Here is a 19,883-nt window from a genome sequence, read left to right on the forward strand (position 1 = left end):
CGATGTAAACTTCAGCGGGTTTAGAACGTAATCACATTTCACCAATAAAACACATGAGAAATATCTCTGCAAAAGAAAATCTTAACAGTGCACGACCTGCCAGGACCCTTCGATGTAAACTTCAGCGGGTTCAGAACGTAATCACATTTCACCAATAAAACACATGAGAAATATCTCTGCAAAAGAAAATCTTAACAGTGCACGACCTGCCAGGACCCTTCGATGTAAACTTCAGCGGGTTTAGAACGTAATCACATTTCACCAATAAAACACATGAGAAATATCTCTGCAAAAGAAAATCTTAACAGTGCACGACCTGCCAGGACCCTTCGATGTAAACTTCAGCGGGTTCAGAACGTAATCACATTTCACCAATAAAACACATGAGAAATATCTCTGCAAAAGAAAATCTTAACAGTGCACGACCTGCCAGGACCCTTCGATGTAAACTTCAGCGGGTTTAGAACGTAATCACATTTCACCAATAAAACACATGAGAAATATCTCTGCAAAAGAAAATCTTAACAGTGCACGACCTGCCAGGACCCTTCGATGTAAACTTCAGCGGGTTCAGAACGTAATCACATTTCACCAATAAAACACATGAGAAATATCTTTGCCAAAGAAAATCTTAACAGTTCACGACCTGCCAGGACCCTTCGATGTAAACTTCAGCGGGTTCAGAACGTAATCACATTTCACCAATAAAACACATGAGAAATATCTTTGCCAAAGAAAATCTTAACAGTTCACGACCTGCCAGGACCCTTCGATGTAAACTTCAGCGGGTTCAGAACGTAATCATTAAAAGGTTTAGCATGTAACAATTAGTTCAACTTAAATGATACAGAGGAGAAGAAAATGAACTCACTGGGATGGCCAAGAACTCACCAGGAAAGCTGAGAGTGATCATTTTCAAGAGCAACATAATTGAATACTTTCGATGAGCATCTTTATGGAAATTTAAATAGTAGCATGGCTATTGACTTGATATTTTGTCTTGCCAATTTTCAGTTTGATATTTAATACAAAGTTAAGATATCACACAACAATAATGGCCACCTACTTCACAGAAACCTACCATCTGTACTAGGAATGGTTATACTGGAAGGTGAAGAATATAAGAATACCTTAGGCAGACATTTTCCAGCAAATAAGACTTATAGTATCATCATACTTTCGACAGAATGAATTACATCAGTCTGGTCATTAATAGTTTAAAATAAACGTCAGCATAAAGAAACTACATTCAAAATGATATCTAGTTCCCTGCATGGCTTTGGTTGCCTGGGCAGTCATCATGGTTTAAGAAAATCATGTAAAGTGCTCTTTGTGCCAGTCTGTGGGTCACAACAATAACCTCTGACACTTTGCATTCAGCTGGAGAAAAGCCAGTTCAGGTCATCAAGTCGCAAGCAGCCCTCAGTAAATCAAAAAATTCTGGACACTGTGGTTGAAGTAAAAACACACACACAATCTGCTGGAGAAGCTCAGCAGGTCAGTGTCCATAATGTAGCAAGGGCAGAGATACAGAACCAAGGCTTTGGGCTTGAACCCCTCATCAAAGTCTGAGAAAATGCTGACAAACGTCCAAATAAAAGAGTAGGTTGGGGGAGGGGGGTTGGTGGCAAAGGTAGGAGATGATAAGTGGAGAAAGGAAGGAAGGAACAGGGAAGAAAAAGCAAGCAGGTTTAGTTACATCAATGTTCATGCCACGTGGCTGGAGGGGTCCCAGCAGGAAAGTAAGGTGTTGTTCCTCCAATTTGCAGGTAGTCAGGGTGGGACAAGTACACAAGGCCTTGGACAGACAAGTGAGTGTGGGAGTGTGACCCAGAATTGAAATGGTTGGCCACTGGGAGGTTGTTGTGGTTGTGAACAGAGCAGAGGCACTGAGAAAGTGATCTCCCAGTCTGCAACCAGTCTCTCCGATGTAGAGATGCCACAAAGGGAGCATCGGATGCAGTAAACAAGTCCTCTGGATGTCGAGGTGAAGTGTTTCTGTGGGTCCTTCAGCTGCTGATCCCCTTGCTGGTCTGCAGCCATGGTCACCTTCTGAGGAATGTCACCTCCTATGCTTCTCTTTCTCAACAGGACACGTTTTCCCTGTTTTTGCTGCCCCTCGTCAGTCTGCTACTCCTCAAAGTCTGCCACCCCGTATGGTATGTTGCCCAGGACAGGCATTACCATCTTGGGTACAGACCACTGTGGTTGTAAGATTTAAAGAACAACACCACCGGCTCCATTTAAACCATTTAAAGCCTTTACGGAGTCATCAGCATCAGGCAGTAGGATTCTGTGGAACTCCTCCCCACTCTCCCAGGTCCACACCAGTGGCAGCACTGCCATTGCTGCAGCTCTGACAAAAATGTATGTTCATTCGCATTTTCCTTACTATATCCCTCTACACACTGGTCTAAGCACCTAGGCCACCAATTCTAGCTTGAATCCACAGCATAATTCATACTGGTATTGCTTACAGAAAAGGGTGGACTCAATTGTCACTTATCACTTGATCAAGATGAGCACTGTCCATCAGAAGGCTGTGGACACGGAGACTGAATTACAGTCTGTAAGACTGAGGTATACTGTGGCATGGTATCTGTGATAGTACAGATCGATCACCAATGTATATAGTGTATATAGTTACAGTATCTAGACTGTGCTTACAGCGATTGGCCGAGAGCTTAGCCACGCCTACTGTCTGGGCCTTAAAGGGTTGTGTCCCTAGCCAGGTCGGATCATTCCGGACTGGTCGGCCACCTGTGAAGACTCCTGTCTTTTGCTAATAAAAGCCTTGGTTTGGATCAACAAGTCTTTGGTTCTGTTGACGAGCTCTACAGGATCATAGAACACAAATATAATGTACAGATGCAAAGGAAGCCTTACTTACTGCAGTCAAAACGGGTCTGTAAAATACACCTCCAACAAGAGTCAAATTAAATTAACAAAATATGCCGGGAGGGGGAAGGAGGAGAGGGGGGAGGAGGAGGAGAGAGGGGAGGAGGCAAATTGAAGTAAGTCCAAGTAATTTAGAAGGTAGGGATTGATTTGCTTCATAACCAATCTCCCAAAAACACTTCATCACTGTAGACATAAGGCCATGTACCATTTGCCATGCATCATCTGAGGCAAGTTTGAAAAAAATAGTATGAGCTCTTCACCTGTTTAATGATGTTGAGCTTTCAATATCACAACAATGGTTCACTCATGTGGCATCATGACCCAAATGATTGAAATGTGTTTTGTTTTCTGCCGATATTAATATACCATGGGTGCAAATCAGTAGGAAATTAAACATATACAGTATTTATTCATAGAATTAGACTGATAGAAACACAGAAACAGTCCCTTTGGCAAATCAATACTTATTCCATTTAACAACTGATCCATTGCCTTCTACGGCTTGGTAATTCAAGAGCATTTCCAGTCATTGAGTTAAACTGCTGGTTACAGAACCTGGCTCCATCCATTTCTCATGAAGCACCTTCCAGATTGCAACCAACCTGAGTACTTTCTTTGACTTGAATGCCTTCTACCCCTTAACATCTCACCTTAAAGTTGGCACTCTGGGTTTGTTTATGGGACAAACAAATCGCCTTGTCACTGCCAAATCCTGTCTTTAACATGCTGCATGTTACAATCAACTGAAAATTCAACTTCATCAGATACAAGCACAGTCCATAAGAGCAAATTCTGTGAAAGTCCATTCATCTGACATCTGATCTTCAAGGCAAAAATGAGGGGTTATGAACTGTTTGCTGCTTGCTTCATTGAGTACAGATCCAATAACTTTCAAGATCAATTTCACTCCAACTTGGAAGTATGCCACCAGCTCTTCGTCATCAAGGAGTGTGGAACTTGGAACTCTCTACCCAACAGAGCGATAGCAGTACTTCATCAGAAAGATCCAGGTGCGGGGGGTGGCTTGGGAGGAGGGAGGGGGGGGGAGAAAAAGTCACTGTAAATGTGTGGAAAAGAAAAAGTGTATATCATGGCTATTGTGATTTATGGTGTGAAAAATAAAAAATTAAAAAAAAAAAAAAGATCCAGGTGCTTTAAGGCAGTGACTCTCCTACATTCTGGAGGAAATTCATGACCAATATTATGGTTTCATTAGTCACATCTACATCTCTTAAATTAAATACTCCACAATTGATTAGTCATTGGGAAAAAAAAAATCAGCGATTGAAGGAGAACCACTTGATATTTTTACCTTACAGCTCAATCTTAAGTTTGCATGTGACAAATAATTGTATACTTTACTGATCATTGAAATAATGTGGATGGGTTTAGTTACCAAATACAGTAAACCCCTGGTATCTGGAATTCAAGCAACTGGCAAAAAAAATGAGAAAAATATTTTAAAATTAAATAAATAAGATTGAAATATTTGGTAAAAAAAATAAGTTTAACACTGTAAATGTTCTCTGAAGTAACACATAACCCTTTGGTGAAGATGGGAGCCCTGGTCGGGCTTTGCTTGTAAGTTGTGTGAAACAGCAATGGGGCCGCCCAGGATGAAGGGCTGGTTGATGCTGCTTGTCATTAGGGTCCTTGCTGCGAAAGCATCATCCTGGTCAGAAGCTTTATTGGTAAACTTGGGGGGGGGAGGTAATTATCTATAATGTTATTGCTCGTCTTTCAGGCGGCTCTGTGGAGGGAGAGGGGAGGAACCTGCAGATAAAGTGACATTTAAATATTTTCAAAAAATGTGTCTGAAAATAAAGTAAAATGCTTTAAGGTTTTTATATTCATGCAGGTGAAGTTTAATTTGTGTAAATACCTGTACAGTCTAGTATTTATGACCTCTTAAACTGTTTATTCTTAATGCAGATGTATTAGTTGCGCATGCCTCAAGCAACTGGAAAATTCACTTATCTGGCATCGATCAATCCCCATCGGTGCCGGATCCAGGGGGTTTATTGTATTGCCATGGCATTGATTTTGAGTGGAATCATTTTTGGTTATCATATGTTTAGGACTGTTTAGCATGTGTTTGGGAGCATATTTATCCACAGCTCATAAATCACAGAATTTTAATATCCCAAAATCACTGAGAAGAAATGCAAAGGCATTTTAAATGTAAAAGCAGCAAGTTACTGTGCATTATTATAGTGTATTATATGGGAACATTTATGGCATTATTAGAGAAGCTATATATTCATTGATTTTCTTTGGTGTTGCCAGGATGTCTGTTCGTGTCTAATCCATACAAATAGGGAAGCAACAAATGAATTCCACTTGGTTCCTGGTCTTTAAACCTAACAATTTTGATGTTAATTCTTAGCAACTGAAGCACCACTTAAACATAATATTTTCTGCTATTAACATTTGCTCTGGTAGTTGATGTGTCCATTTCTGTTATGAAAATGTCTAAATTTCCTAATTCAATTAAGCATAATGTTGAACAGGTTTTCAAATTTAAAATAGATATCCCTGTATCCAGGAGGTCAATTGTGAAGTCAAAATTACATAAGGAAAATAACTGATACCCATGAGAGTTAAGCAGGCAATGATCTCATGCGAAAATGTTGGATGATATCATTAACTGGAGAAGATGGAGTATGTGGTATGACAAGAATATGATGATGAGTTATAGAATTGATAACAACTCCCATTTTCTATATCCATTGGGAAGTACGAGGTGTCAGCTTTATGCTTTGCTGCTCTCTCTTCAAGACAATCCATGTATGTGAGGCTCAGCGCCATCCACAGTAGTCGCCGTAGCTATCCCTTGAGGTCAAAGATGATGGTCTTCATTCCTATGGGCTCTCAAGTGGCTTACGACTCCAATCTTGGAAAGTGGCCCACAGATCAAAGACACCCGTGTGTGTGTATTTGTTTAATGGGGACTTGATGTTGCCTCCAAGAAGCAACAATACTTCACAGATCAACCAACTCGTTCCAGTGGCATGAAAACCACGTCGACTGGAGCTGATGGATTTATTGCAGCCTTCGTCCACCTTCGCAGCCATTGAGTTCATCCACCTGTTCCACCATTGAGGTCTTGGTTGGATTGTTGTTTGTCAGGGACATCACCCTCAACCTTACCACCAGGGGTGGCCCTACCAGGAGCATAGCTCCAGCCAGCATCACTCTTGGGATCTCAGGACCACACAAGCTTCTCCACCACGACAAGGTGATAATCCACAAAGTAAGATTATCCACAAAGAGTAATCAGTAGTTTATTGAATAAAACTACTAGAATATATATGTAATTATATAGTTAATTTAATTACAAGACTCTATTATTTTATAATATGTAACTTTTAACAAATTGGAAATTGACAAGAACAGTGAGGTAAAGAAGACAACAAGACAAAAGGTAAGAACAGGAGTAAACAGAAAACATGGTGATCAAAGCAAGGAGATTGTTGACGAATTGTATCAATTTGAAGGCTGTTTCTGACCCAAAACTTCATCTTTGCAGTTACATGTTTCCTCATCACTCCTTGTTCATAAAACCGTCTTATTACAGATTTGCCAGCATTGACTCCTCTCAATGTTAACTGAGTATTCATTCCAAAGAAGTTTTTTTTTGGCAAAATGCTCCATGTGATTAAACATTTTCAGTTGTATTTAACCGTCATTTTCGGCATTGGCAATTAATATCTACAGAATATCTTAACATTAAATGACAATAAAAGATTTATGGTGACCTCCCTATGTCAAGTGTAATAATATCAAATTTTTAGTAATCTGCATATAACAATATCATTAATTTTTAAAATAAGGGAATTCCAGTTGAAAAAGAGAAAAAAAAGTGTCAACAAATTGGATTTACTTTTTATGAAATGGTTCACATTAAATATTTTCCAAAAAACTGCAACCCGACCTTTCATTTGGCTGCTCAGCATTCCTGATCAGCTCTGCCTTATTTGGAACACTCTTCTATTTGTGGTGCAAACCACATATCTACTTTTCTAAAGAAAAAATGTCAGTCAGTGCAGAATAAAAAGGCAATTTTATTTTCACAGTAACTTGAAGAAATTGCAGTAGTGGATCGGAGGCAGAATTCTGAGCCACACATTCCTGCCTGCCCCCACTGTAAATTGCAACAGTTTAGAAAGAGATTCACTTCGAGATTTAACGTGTGAGTGGTGTTGAAAAAAGATTTGATAATTAGAAACACTGGACAGCAACAAAAATGCTTGTTATTTTAATAAACTGAAGATTTTTTTGTAGATTCATAGCTGATAATTCTACTAGGAAAGCTAAATGAAAGACAGACACTGTCTGCCCAGGAAAAGGAATCTTGGCCAGAAAAAAAATGCAAACCTCAAAAGGAACAGTTTACACAGTTCACAGTAAGCACCAACTTTTAAAAAAAATTAAAGTTCTGTAACGTACCTGAAATTCTGACTTTATCCATAAGTACAAGAAACAGCATTTAGTGGTATCCACAGCGCACAATTTATCGTATCAGGAGCTGCTTTTCTACAAGTGCCTGCCTGATACAATTTCTTCAATCTGTGCAATCATGAATGCACCATATTACCACATTACCATGTGCTGATCATATGTTTGTATCACACACTGAAGAAGCATTGTCAGCTTGTGGCTTAAAAACGGAGCACGTGACTACATTCATAAGCTTAAAATAACCTACCAGGAGGCGGCAACTGTGCTTCCTAAATATACATCTGTACAATTCTACTGATAATCACAGAAAACAAATGATTTAAAATTAATTTTAGACAGGAGTTTAAAAAAACTTTTACCTCAACATTTGTTTGCAATACCCTGGTAGCATTGATCTAGAAAGATCAAGTTAATCCCTTTTAGACCCAAAGCAGAATAACAGAGTGAATAAAAAGTGAGGAGAATGATACTGGCTCCAACATAGTGGAAGAAACTTTCATGAAATATCATGAGTCATTCAAAGCCATTGCTAAATACTTCAAAGTTTAAGTTACTGTACAATGCAGCTTTCAATTAAATTGAAATGTATTATTCTCAGCACTTGAAATTTTAATCCAATTCATATCACTTTCTGATTACAGACAAGCCAGTTCCAGGATCACAAAACATATGCATTAGAATGGTTTCAATACAGATAGATGACAGAATGACAAGTGAAAAAGCAACCAATAAAATGCTTGGAAACTGAGCTGAAATGTCTTGCGAATTAAGACACTATATAGAAAACAAAGAACACTGCCAAAATTGTAATGTATGCAAGACTAATGAAGAGATCAAAGTTAATGCTATTTACCATGCTCCTTTATCAGATAGATCAACTGTCACATCATTATGGGACCAACAATTATTATCCAATTTTGGATGGACAGCACGGTAAGAGGCCTGTTCAGCCCACAGGTCTGTGCCACCTAATTAACCAACAACCCCAGTACATTTGAGCTGGAGGAAAGCCATGCAGACATGGGAAGAACCTAGAAACTCCTTACAGACAGCGCCAGATTTGAACCTGGGTTCCTGTCACTGTTACAGTGTTGCGCTGACCACCTCGCTAATCATTTACTCATGATAAAAATTTGTATCATTCAAGCTTAACCACTCTGATTGCACAATTGATCAATTTAACTTAATTTCTCATAGGAAGTAGGAATACTTGTTGACAGAAGACTTAGGTCACAACCATCGTCTTTTTATTAGGCAGTCCCTTGGAATAGAGGAGGACTTACTTCCCCTCCAGTTTTGTGAGTTCTCACTTATTTAATTAGGCCATTATGGGAAACCACAGACTCTTCCACAGCTGGGCAGGTGGTGATTAACTGGGCAGTTTGAGGTGAAATGGTTATATGGTTATATGTGATCTTCTGCCATTTGTGGAGGATTGCTGTGTGGTCCTGATGCACACTGTCTCCAGGTTCTCAATACCATTCCAAATGCTCCTTCTCTACATTGAGATTCTGTGGGGACGTTATACTTCTTCAATGAACCTTCAAGCACATCATTGAAACTTTTGCTTTGTTCATCTCTGGAAATCTCCTCCAAAAAGAGCTCAGATACATGCCTGTACACATATTCCTTTGTAAATTATATTCTTCCTTTTAAAGCGAGAAGATTGAACTTCACTGAGATTCAGCCCAACTTATGGAAATGACAACAACTTGCAAAAAGGCACCTTAAATAATATGACAGAATTTGATGAGCCTCTTAAGAAAATTCAATGAAAATGACCAAAAATAAGGTTGAAGGTTAAAGGAATTTGATAAAAGGAGAGAGATTGTAGTGGAGAAATCCAGTGCCTAGAGCTTTTGCGGCTGAAAGCATGACAATGAGTTGGATCAAGAGAATGGAATGGAAGGGGTGTAGGTCTGATGAGGAATGCAGGGAAAAGGGAGCAGTGAGGGGGTGGAACAATATGCCAGCATCAAGATGGCATTTTGTGACTTTCAAAATGATCTCAGCACAGAAATGGGCCTGAAATGTTGGTTATATATTTTTGCCTCCCATTGATGCCCCAGCACTTTTGTGCATTAACCGACACAGAATCTATCAGGTACATTTCAAAGAGGCAGAAACTTCAGAAGAAAGTTCATAGGAAGAACAAGCATGGACCTGAGAGGCCACAACCTATTTAAAGAGCTTTGAAAAGAAGAGAGATTGGGAAATGGGACAGTAACTTGCAAAGAATAGTCAAGAGTTGATGTTCAAGGAAAAAGACATCAATAGCTTATAGGAGAGGAGCAGAATATGACAACCTAACAGTATTAACTGGAGGGCCTCCCTCCCATGGCCTCCAAACTCACTGTTTCCCATCCCTGCACTGCCTCATTTTACCTTTTACCTAAGATACATAATCCTAATCATCCAGGTAGACCCATTGTTTCTGCCTGCTCTTGCCCATCAAACTAGTTGCATCTTATCTTGACTATCTTTTCTCCAGTGGTCCAATCTCTCCCACCGACATCCGCGATACCTCATACGCCCTCCATCTTAGCAATGACTTCAAATTCCCTGAACTACACTGCCTCATTTTCACTATGGATGTCTATTCCCTCGACACCTCCATCCCCCATGTAGAAGGTCTCAAAGCACTTTTTTTCTTTCTGGACAAGAGACCCATTCAGTCAACCTCCATCACCACCCTCCACTGCCTGACAGAATTTTTTCTCACTCTAAATAACATCTCCTTTGACAATTCCCATTTCCTTCAAATCAAAGGAGTAGCCTTGGATACCCGCATGGGTCCTAGCTTTGCCTGTGCATTTGTAGGTTTTATGGAGCGATCCATACTGCAAGATATTCTGGTAAACATACAATGAAAATTGCAGTAAAATAGTTAGCTCCCATACTTGTTGGTTTCCTTGTTACAAGATAATTCATCAAATTGACCTGTTATTCTCACTAGAATAAAATCCCTACTTCATATATTGCTGACCAGCCAGGTGCGGTTTGGACAACAATACATGTCTCACGAGTAGAATGCATTTTGTTCTTCTATGAAACAAAACATATCCAATTACAGTAAACAAGCTCAGTCCCTCCATTCTACCTCACACTTTTGATAAAATCGAGTGCTTCCATTTGAAACAAAACAATTTCAAGCTTCAAGACACAAGGAAAAAAAATGCAGTTCTTGTGTGATACCTTTTCCCTCTTTGCCATTTTAAAATCTTCGTTTTATTCAGGCTGCAATTTCCCATTGAATCGAGATCTATTCATTTTGGACACAAGCACTTCAGATAACCAAGTACTTTTGCTTTATTTATATTGTTAAATGCAGCAATTTATTTTCCTACAAGATGCACAAGGAAATGTCAGTGAAAAGACAGTTTTTGCCATAATAAAGAGTTGTTGCCAAAGGATCAGTGCTTCTAGTCCAAATACTAAACAATAACCAGAAGTTTTCTCCCAGTCTGGAGATGGTCTTTTGGACATCTGGGCAGTTTGTGGAATTTAAAATGTCAAGTGAGGAGGATTTCATGGGGAGAAAGACTGACCAAGCCTTTAACTTAAATACTCAGAATTATGCAATTCAGAGCAGTGAGTTTGAATTTACAGTTAATGAAAATCATTCTGCTTCAGAAATGAGTTAGAGACTTACGTTAATTTTAATAATTAATCTCCAACTAAACAGGAATAATGTGCACATAGATCAGGAGGAAATTAAAAGCTCCATTCTACACCAAACAACAAAGACAAAGTAAAATCTAAATAAAGCAGAAGGAATTTAAGATGATTCTGGTTGAATTATTTTAGAGTGTCACAACAAAGTACAAAATTCACATCTGTAACTTTATAATGCAAACATTCAAAAGTGGAGTGTAAGAAATCTCAAAAAATGCAGTCGGATCACCATCGTTCAGTTCTGAAACTGTTACATTTGCTTCTCAAAAGTCGCTTTCAGGTGGAATCGCCTGGAGAACGCAGCTCTGGGGTGGCTGCGGGTGTCTGCGAAGAGCCTTTCAGTTGGCAGCGTTGAAGGTGGTGTTCTGTCACCTGAAAGATCCAAAGTGAGGAGAGGTGCCGCGGAGCAAATGCCAGCTCCAGAGTCGGGGCATCCGTCTGACAGCTCGCCTTCTCCCGACAGCCCCCATCTCACTGCCTGACAGCCCCCCAGCGTGGGACTACAGGGCTGAGACGGTGGGCACAGGACGTCAGTGCTGGGGTGGCCGGCACAGGATGTCAGGGCTGGGGCTCGCCGGGGGATTATCAGGCAGCGGGACTGCTAGGCACCTGAAAGCTGCCAGCCGCTTTGCCTGGTGCTGCTTTCAGGTGCAACGGGGGATTCTCCGAGCTGGGAGAGGGTTGGGTAACTGCTCCTCTTGGCCAGGTTCTCCATTTTCAGATGGCCACCCGAGAGCCGCATTGGGGTAGAATAGACGGTTTTACAGTCGGGTATTCTGGCCACCTGAAAGCGGCTAAAGTCCGACAAAGTCACGCTTTAAGCTGCCCTAGATTTTCCCTTACTCTCCACCCTTCAAGATTTGCCCAATATCTTCATGCTGCCACTTGCTTAGCATCACAATCTATCTGACCACTTTTATGTGTGTAGTTATTCTTCCTTGCTCCAAGGGAAAAATAATGAAGCAGCAACATTTCATTTTGTAGCATGGATTTAAGATTCTCAGATCTGAAAGTTATACACTTGCAACCGCAGAACATCCTCGACTAGGTCTGAGCCAAGAGATTCTGGCTGTAACCTTTGGTACAATCACAATAGATCAAAGCATTCTCTCTCATTCTTTAGAGTATGCAGGTGGAGGTCAACAAAGTGGTTCAGTGACAGGACAAAGAAACAATAGATTTGAATTGGCCATGGTCATTATTGCAAAATAACAACTCCACTGAACCATCAGAATCTAAAAGACTGGTTAGAGTGTAAACTGGTTGTTACTTCATTTTAGTCCATTTGCTGCTTTGTCTCAAGAAACATTTACTCCCAAGTCTTCAGTATTAATGTAAATTATAAAATTTATCCTGGTTCTCATCAGGAAGTGTGTCGAAGCAGACGAGCCTCATTGTGGGCGACATCATCTCCTTGGACAGTCATGCTTGAAAGCTTGCTTCTGTTTTTCTAACTCATTGTTATTACTATGTGCATTACTGAATTAGACTCGATATAATTCTGCTGTGACAGTGTACTCATTGAGCTAAGTAAGGAAGCTATTGTTACAAATTAACCCTAAAAAAACTACATTAAATACCGAGAAAATCCTGCAAACTGCAAACAATGAAGTGCACATCACTGCCATCTTAGAATCACTTTGTGAGATTATATGCAATTGCTTGGCCTATACTGCATAGCAATGACTATTAATGCCAATGTTTGTTTCACGTCAAACTTCCACTCAATCAGTACACTTCTTGTTCCAGCTTATTTAGCTCCTCTCAAACCAACTGTGCTATTGGCCTCACTCATCGCAATGGTAAGTTTCACATTCTCATCAACTGAAATGGAAAAGCTTCCATTCGATTCACTATTTGATTTTTGGTTGACTTTTTAAATAGAAAGTCTTTCCCACAACCGAGACACCCTGGTGGAATTAGATGGATGACGTGAAGCAAACATTGGCATTAATAGTCATTGCTATGCAGTATAGGCCAAGCAATTGCATATGCTCTTTGATGTCAATGTTCTCGACAACATTGCTGATCATATAGTTACTTACTTGGAATGTTGACATCAGCAGTCCTTCTCAATTTTCCACTAGGAGTCCGTGTCATTCCTAAAACAATGATAAAACATACAATTAGCAACATGTCAATTGAGAATCAGAATGTGTCACAAAATTCACTGCCTCACAACAGCATCAATAGTGTTAACATTTATATGAACCACCTTACAAAATAAATAAAAATACTTCAAGAGAAAAAGACAAAATATGGCAGTGTCTGTACTTCACTGATTATTCAGTAAGCTGACCTTGTGTTGTTGAGTGCTCGCCTTCAGGCTCTTGTACCTTTTCCTGATGATAGCAGAGTGAAGAGAGTGTGGCCTGGGTAGTGGGGTCTTTGAGGATAGAAGCTGCTTTTTTAAGAAACCACCTCATGTAGATGTCCTCAATGGAGTGAAGTCTGGTGTCTGTGATGTTGCAGGCCGAGTTAACCACCCTCTGGAGTTTTTTTTGTCCAGACTGTTGGCACCCCTGTACCAGATAGAATGCTCTCCACAGTACATCTGTGCAAGTTTTTGATGACAGACCAAATCTCCTCAAACTCTTACAAAGGAAAGCCGCTGACGAGCCTTTTTTTTGTTTACTCCCCTCTCCAATTACTAGATTCTTGACTTCTGCCTTCCAAACATTTTTGGTTGCTGAGAAGTGAATAGGTCACAAAAATCTAAAGAAATTTAAATTGTATGAAATATAAATATAAATTCATTGCAAATAGGTTTACAATGGGGTTCGAACATCATGTCAAAACATTGAAGCGCGATTAACCATAAAATTGGTTGCAAAAATTCTGACCAGGATTCCTATTGTTTATACTGAAGTTGTCAATAAAGATCAATAGATCGCGCACATTCACTTGCTGCTTGCGTGTCTGGTTTAGACAGCTGCAGAAAGAGGAACGTACAACCACCCATTTCTTTATCTTTACTGCTGTTGGAAGATTAGATAAAAAGGCAAGCATAGAACCAGTTTACTATCTACACAAAAGACCCCGAAAGGTTCAAAATGCTAAGAATGAAGGTAAACAGCAACTAACCACAGCTATTAACTTGGAGATCCACACTGTCCATGAAAACTGGCTCAAGGAATTACAATTATTAGTGGTAACAAGGACCATTAGAGGCCGTGTTTGAAAGCTCTGAATGGCACATTGTTCCTTTAAACAGGATACAAGAGTAACCATAGCAAGTTTGTGAATCTTGAGAGCAAGCAATGAACCACAAGGATCAATTAAATCAGAAAATAAATGCTGAGCCATGACCAAGGTGAGGAGAACCCTATCCAAGGTGAAGCCACACAAGGCGGGACCAGACACATACCTGGTCAGGTACTGAAGGTCTGTCTGCTCAAACCAATTGACAGAGATTTTCACAGACATCTTCAACACCTCACAGCAGCAGTCTATTGTTCAAGACAGGCACCATCATTCCAGCCCTCAAGAGGGGAAAAATAACAGGCCTCAATGACTACAGCCCTGTGGCACTGACCTCCACCATTATGAAATGCTTCAAGCGTTTCGTAATGGAACGCATCAAAGCACACAACCCAGAGATGTTGGACCCATTTCAATTCACCTACAGAAGAAACCGTTCCACAGACGATACCATAGCCTTGTGCCTTCAGTCCATCCTGGCTCTCCTGGAGAACTATACCTCAAAGACCAGGCTGCAGTTCATTGACTTCAGCTCAGCGTTTAATACACTAATTCCCCAGAGGCTGGTGGAGAAGCTGTCCTCGCTGGGACTCAACACCCCTCTCTGTAACTAGATCCTGGGCCTCCTAACAGAAAGACCACAGTGTGTCTGGGCCAGTAGCAGAATATAGAGTACCGTCACACTGATCACTGGCACATCTCAGGGCTATGTGATCATCCTGCTTCTGTTCACGCTACTGATCTCTGACTTCATCAACAGATCCAGTTCCAACAGAGTTTGTCGATGACACAACAGTCGTTGGCCTCATCAGCAACAACCATGAGCCACACTACAGAGAAGAGGTGGAAAATCCCATGAAATGGTGCTAGAGTAAAACCTTAGTATCAATGTGGACAAGATGGAGAAGATCGTGGACTTCAGCAGGACCAGGAATGACCACCCTCCACTACACATCAACAACTCTGTAGTGGAGAGAGTGGAGAGCATCGTTCCTTGGAGTTCACTTAATTAGTGACCTATCATGGACACTCGACATCTCCTCACTAGTCAGGAAGGCGCAACAGTGACTGCACTTCCTGAGAAGACTGAAGCGGGCAAGGCTACCGGCCACCATCATGTCAACCTTCTATAGGAGCTGTATCGAGAGTGTCCTGGCTGCCTGAAGCCCAGTGGGGTACAGTTCCTGCAGAGAAATGGATCGGAGGTCAGAGAGGATCATAGGAGTCTCCCTCCCATTGAGGTGATCAACCAGGATCTTTGAAAAGATTGAGGACCCTTTCACCCTGCACATAGCATCTTTCAGCTGCTCCCATCGGGAAAGAGATGCAGGAATATCAGAGAGAGCAACCCCCAGGCTGAGGAACTGCTTCTTCTCACGGGCAGTGAGATGCTGAATGACCAAAGGAACTGCTCACTCTTACCATCCGAGACTCTCAGATGGACAAAACAATATTTATTTATGTGCATGGATGAAATACTTGCCCTTCAAATGTATTGTTTGTCTGTGTGTTGTGTCTAGTTAGGTGTCTGCATGTTTTGCAATGAGGACCGAAGAACGTTGTTTCATCAGGTTGTACTTGTACAATTAGATGACAATAAACTTGACGACCTGAAAACGTAAAAGGTCTTTCAGAGCAAGTTAAGGGTTTGAACAGAGGTGAAAATTCTTTTGGATTTACTCATGTCTGGAAAAGTTGCAATTGACCTGTGATAGGACAGACCTATCACCAGTGTATATAGTTCCAGTATCTGGACTGTGCTTACACCGATTGGCTGAGAGCTTAGCCACGCCTACTGTCTGGGCCTTAAAGGGTTGTGTCCCGAGCCAGGTCGGATCATTCCGGACTGGTTGGCCACCTGTGAAGACCTCCTGTCTTTTGCTAATAAAAGCCTTGGTTTGGATCAACAAGTCTTTGGTTCTTTCGACGAGCTCTACAATGACTAATCTGAGACTCTGCTCTATGGCTGGAGATATGGCACAGAAGGGAGGATTTGAGGTTTTTAGCGATGTATCCAAGTCCTGATGGCAGTGGAAGGATTCAGGATCAAAGTGCTCCTTCAATTGTAGAGAATGCAAACATTGTCAAGGGAAGATTAAACCAATAAACATACACAACTAAGGGCAAGTAAAACATCCCAAGGAGGAAAGGAAATGAAATGAAATGTTCATAAGGACCCATCTTTAGTTCGCACTCGGTGGTACATGTGCATTGGTTTTGGCTTGTGTACACCATGAACTATATGTAACCATGAAGACCGACCGCAGCAAACCCAAGTACACAATGAGTAAGGTAGGGCATGTATGCTGTCACAAAATACAACAGCACGGATACAACAGTTCAACCCATTCTGATGAGTTAAACATGTTCAATGTTCACTTTAAACGTGGAGTCAATAAGGACATGACATCCACATTAACAATAACCTTAACCTCAATTCAGGGAACCTAATTCAATTTGCCTTCTGGCCAAATAGATCTACAGCACATACCAACACTCTTGCTCTCTGCTCAGCTGTTGAAAACCTAGATGCTAAGGACACCATTGTGAGATTACAGCTCATGGGCTAAAGCTCCGCTGTCAATTCCATAGTCTCAGGCAAACTCATTTCTCAACGGAGTTTCTCCAGCATTGTGTTTTTACAGCATTCAGATGTCAGGACCCTTCTCTGCAACAGGAACCTTGACTTCTTGTCAAACACACTGTAACTCTCCTCCATGACCTGCATTACTCAATGATCTTCTTCTTTGGCTTGGCTTCGCGGACGAAGATTTATGGAGGGGTAATGTCCACGTTAGCTGCAGGCTCATTTGTGGCTGACAAGTCTGATGCAGGACAGGCAGACACGGTTGCAGCGGTTGCAAGGGAAAATTGGTGGGTTGGGCTTGGGTGTTGGGTTTTTCCTCCTTTGTCTTTTGTCAGTGAGGTGGGCTCTGCAGTCTTCTTCAAAGGAGGTTGCTGCCCGCCGAACTGTGAGGCGCCAAGATGCACGGTTTGAGGCGAGATCAGCCCACTGGCGGTGGTCAATGGGGCAGGCACCAAGAGATTTCTTTAGGCAGTCCTTGTACCTCTTCTTTGGTGCACCTCTGTCATGGTGCCCAGTGGAGAGCTCGCCATAGAACACGATCTTGGGAAGGCGATGGTCCTCCATTCTGGAGACGTGACCTACCCAGCGCAGTTGGATCTTCAACAGCGTGGATTCGATGCTGTCGGCCTCTGCCATCTCAAGTACTTCGATGTTAGGGATGAAGTCGCTCCAATGAATGTTGAGGATGGAGCGGAGACAACGCTGGTGGAAGCGTTCTAGGAGCCGTAGGTGATGCCGGTAGAGGACCCATGATTCGGAGCCGAACAGGAGTGTGGGTATGACAACGGCTCTGTATACGCTTAATGATAACAACGAGATAGACAACAGACTCGCCAAGGCAAATACCTCACAAAGATAAGCGTATACAGTGCCGTTGTCATACCCACACTCCTGTTTGGCTCCGAATCATGGGTCCTCTACCGGCATCACCTACGGCTCCTAGAACGCTTCCACCAGCGTTGTCTCCGCTCCATCCTCAACATTCATTGGAGCGACTTCATCCCTAACATCGAAGTACTCGAAATGGCAGAGGCCAACAGCATCGAATCCATGATCCAACTGCGCTGGGTAGGTCGCATCTCCAGAATGGAGGACACCCACAACTGAATGGTGAAAGATTATTCTAACTCCAGCTTTAAATTTCCCAGTGACACCTCAGAAGTGTGACAGGCATCAAATAATGAGACAGAATACAGGAAACAAATTGAACATCTAATGGCATACTGCTCAGCTAACAATCATTCTCGTAATCTCGATAAAGTGAATGAGTTGCTCATTGACTTCACAATAGGGAGGAGAGTCCATTTCCCTGTGAAAAAAGAAGATAGCTTCAAGAACTTTTGAACAAATATCTCCAATGATCTGACCTTGGACAAGCACATTGAAAGCACAACAATGTCCCTCAGGAGTCTAAGGAATTTAGCATGCCCCCCTGTCCCTCAACAACTTCCTCATTCTTGCTGGATGCATGGTAATGGGAGCTGCTCTGCTCAAAATCAGAAGCTGCAGAAGGAAGTGAATGCAGCCCAAAATATAAAAACTTCCCTCCCATCAATGCACTCCATCTAACCTCCAGCCAACAGACTGAAAAACCAACCACACCCTGGAGACACTCTCTTTTCACACCTCCCATCAGAAAGAAAGCTGAAAAAAGTGAAGCAAGCCCCAAACAGGCCAAAAGAATTTCTTCCCTGCATCCATCAGGTTCATGAATAACCCCATCACAGCGTCTTGTTTAATGCTGATTGGTCTTTCTTTCCATTGCAACTCTTTACAATGTAAATTGTGCTCTTTGCACAACTCTATGGAATGCTAGATAAAACCTGCTAATCTGTTCACAGTCGAACCTTTCCCACCATACTTGATCTTTTGTGACAAATACACACAAGAGATGTGTCAAATGTTGACAAGAAAACCATTGTTTGGGTTATATTTCAGCTTAGTTTAGAGACTCAATTAATGCTTTATATCCAGTAGAGTTTACAGTATACTCCACACTGTTACAAGAACTCTGCTATTGGCCATTTCTTTATTTTGAAATTACATTTTTGGCAGATTGGAGTTTTTCTGAAATGCATGGGACGTGTTCACTGTTTATAGGTTACTGTACTAATGTGGAGAAATACAAATAACTGTTTCACATAGGCATGACTTTTAAAATTATTGTCATGTTATACTACATTTCGAATGTAACAGATGAAATTCTTTAACTTTGTCAACAGTAAGGAAGATGGAGAGTCGCCACTTTGTCCAGTGCCCCTCACAGAAACGAGGCCTCAGCAAAGGACAAACTCACAACCCCTGATTTACAATGGAAATTTAAGCTGCAATTTGATGGGGATGTTCAAAAATCAAAAGCGGTCCAAAAGCAGACAGCAAGAACCTGCTCTTTTTAGAGAGAGGGATGAGAATGGGAGGATCGGCTGAGAAACAGGAGCACAGGGAGTGAAAACAATACTATGGATCCAGGATTCATTCCTTGAAAGGGTGGAGGAAGCAGACTCAATCACTTTCTCATGGAACTAAGATGGTACTTGAGAAAGGAAAAAGCATAGAAATTGCAGAGCTGAGTTGAAGTTGTTGAGAATGGAACTAACTCATCTATTCATTCCTTCCATGCTCCAAAGATTTAAAATTATTTACAAACCATACCATTAATAATCAAGCAAAAATGGTTTAATACACAGCAAACAAAAAATGACGGCATGGCATTGCCTAGTTCCAGCACAAATGATCCTACATGTCTGCTTCTTGAATATTCATTGTGTACTTCAAAGTTTTTTGGGTGCCTCATGGGAAGAACAGCGAGTGAAAAAAATCCAATCCAATTATATTCACATACACTACATTTTCCTACCATCTTGTTGGCCTTTATCCAAAGATATAAAATGTAATTTCTGCAAGAGATTTTCTAAAATCCTTGTTACTTTTTTAAAAAAATACATGAAAAGAGCAGAATGCAGAGTGGACTGCCAAATTGACGAAATCTGGTCATCTGCCAGCTCCAATGTCTGATTCAATTGCCACTCGCTGGAGAAAAAAAAAGCAAACAGTTAGA

At 41.2% G+C, this 19,883-nt stretch overlaps 1 protein-coding gene across 9 annotated transcripts in view; it reads right to left on the reverse strand.

Moving 5' to 3' along the window:
- LOC138759600 (septin-9-like) overlaps positions 1 to 19,883 on the reverse strand; it is a 234,000-nt gene that overhangs the window by 179,193 nt on the left and 34,924 nt on the right. For 4 of the 9 annotated variants that reach the window (XM_069930297.1, XM_069930298.1, XM_069930307.1 and 1 more), the window contains one exon: positions 13,083 to 13,139. The exons of 2 other annotated variants lie outside the window; for them this stretch is intronic. In XM_069930297.1, coding sequence (XP_069786398.1) covers positions 13,083 to 13,139 — 57 coding nt within the window. Of the gene's footprint in view, positions 1 to 7,350; positions 7,439 to 13,082; positions 13,140 to 13,336; positions 13,523 to 19,883 lie in introns of those variants that run through there. 3 more of the 9 variants (XM_069930306.1, XM_069930296.1, XM_069930303.1) reach the window with 3 other exon arrangements.

The sequence above is a fragment of the Narcine bancroftii genome, chromosome 3 (assembly GCF_036971445.1).
Source record: "Narcine bancroftii isolate sNarBan1 chromosome 3, sNarBan1.hap1, whole genome shotgun sequence".
Lineage (NCBI taxonomy): Eukaryota > Metazoa > Chordata > Chondrichthyes > Torpediniformes > Narcinidae > Narcine > Narcine bancroftii.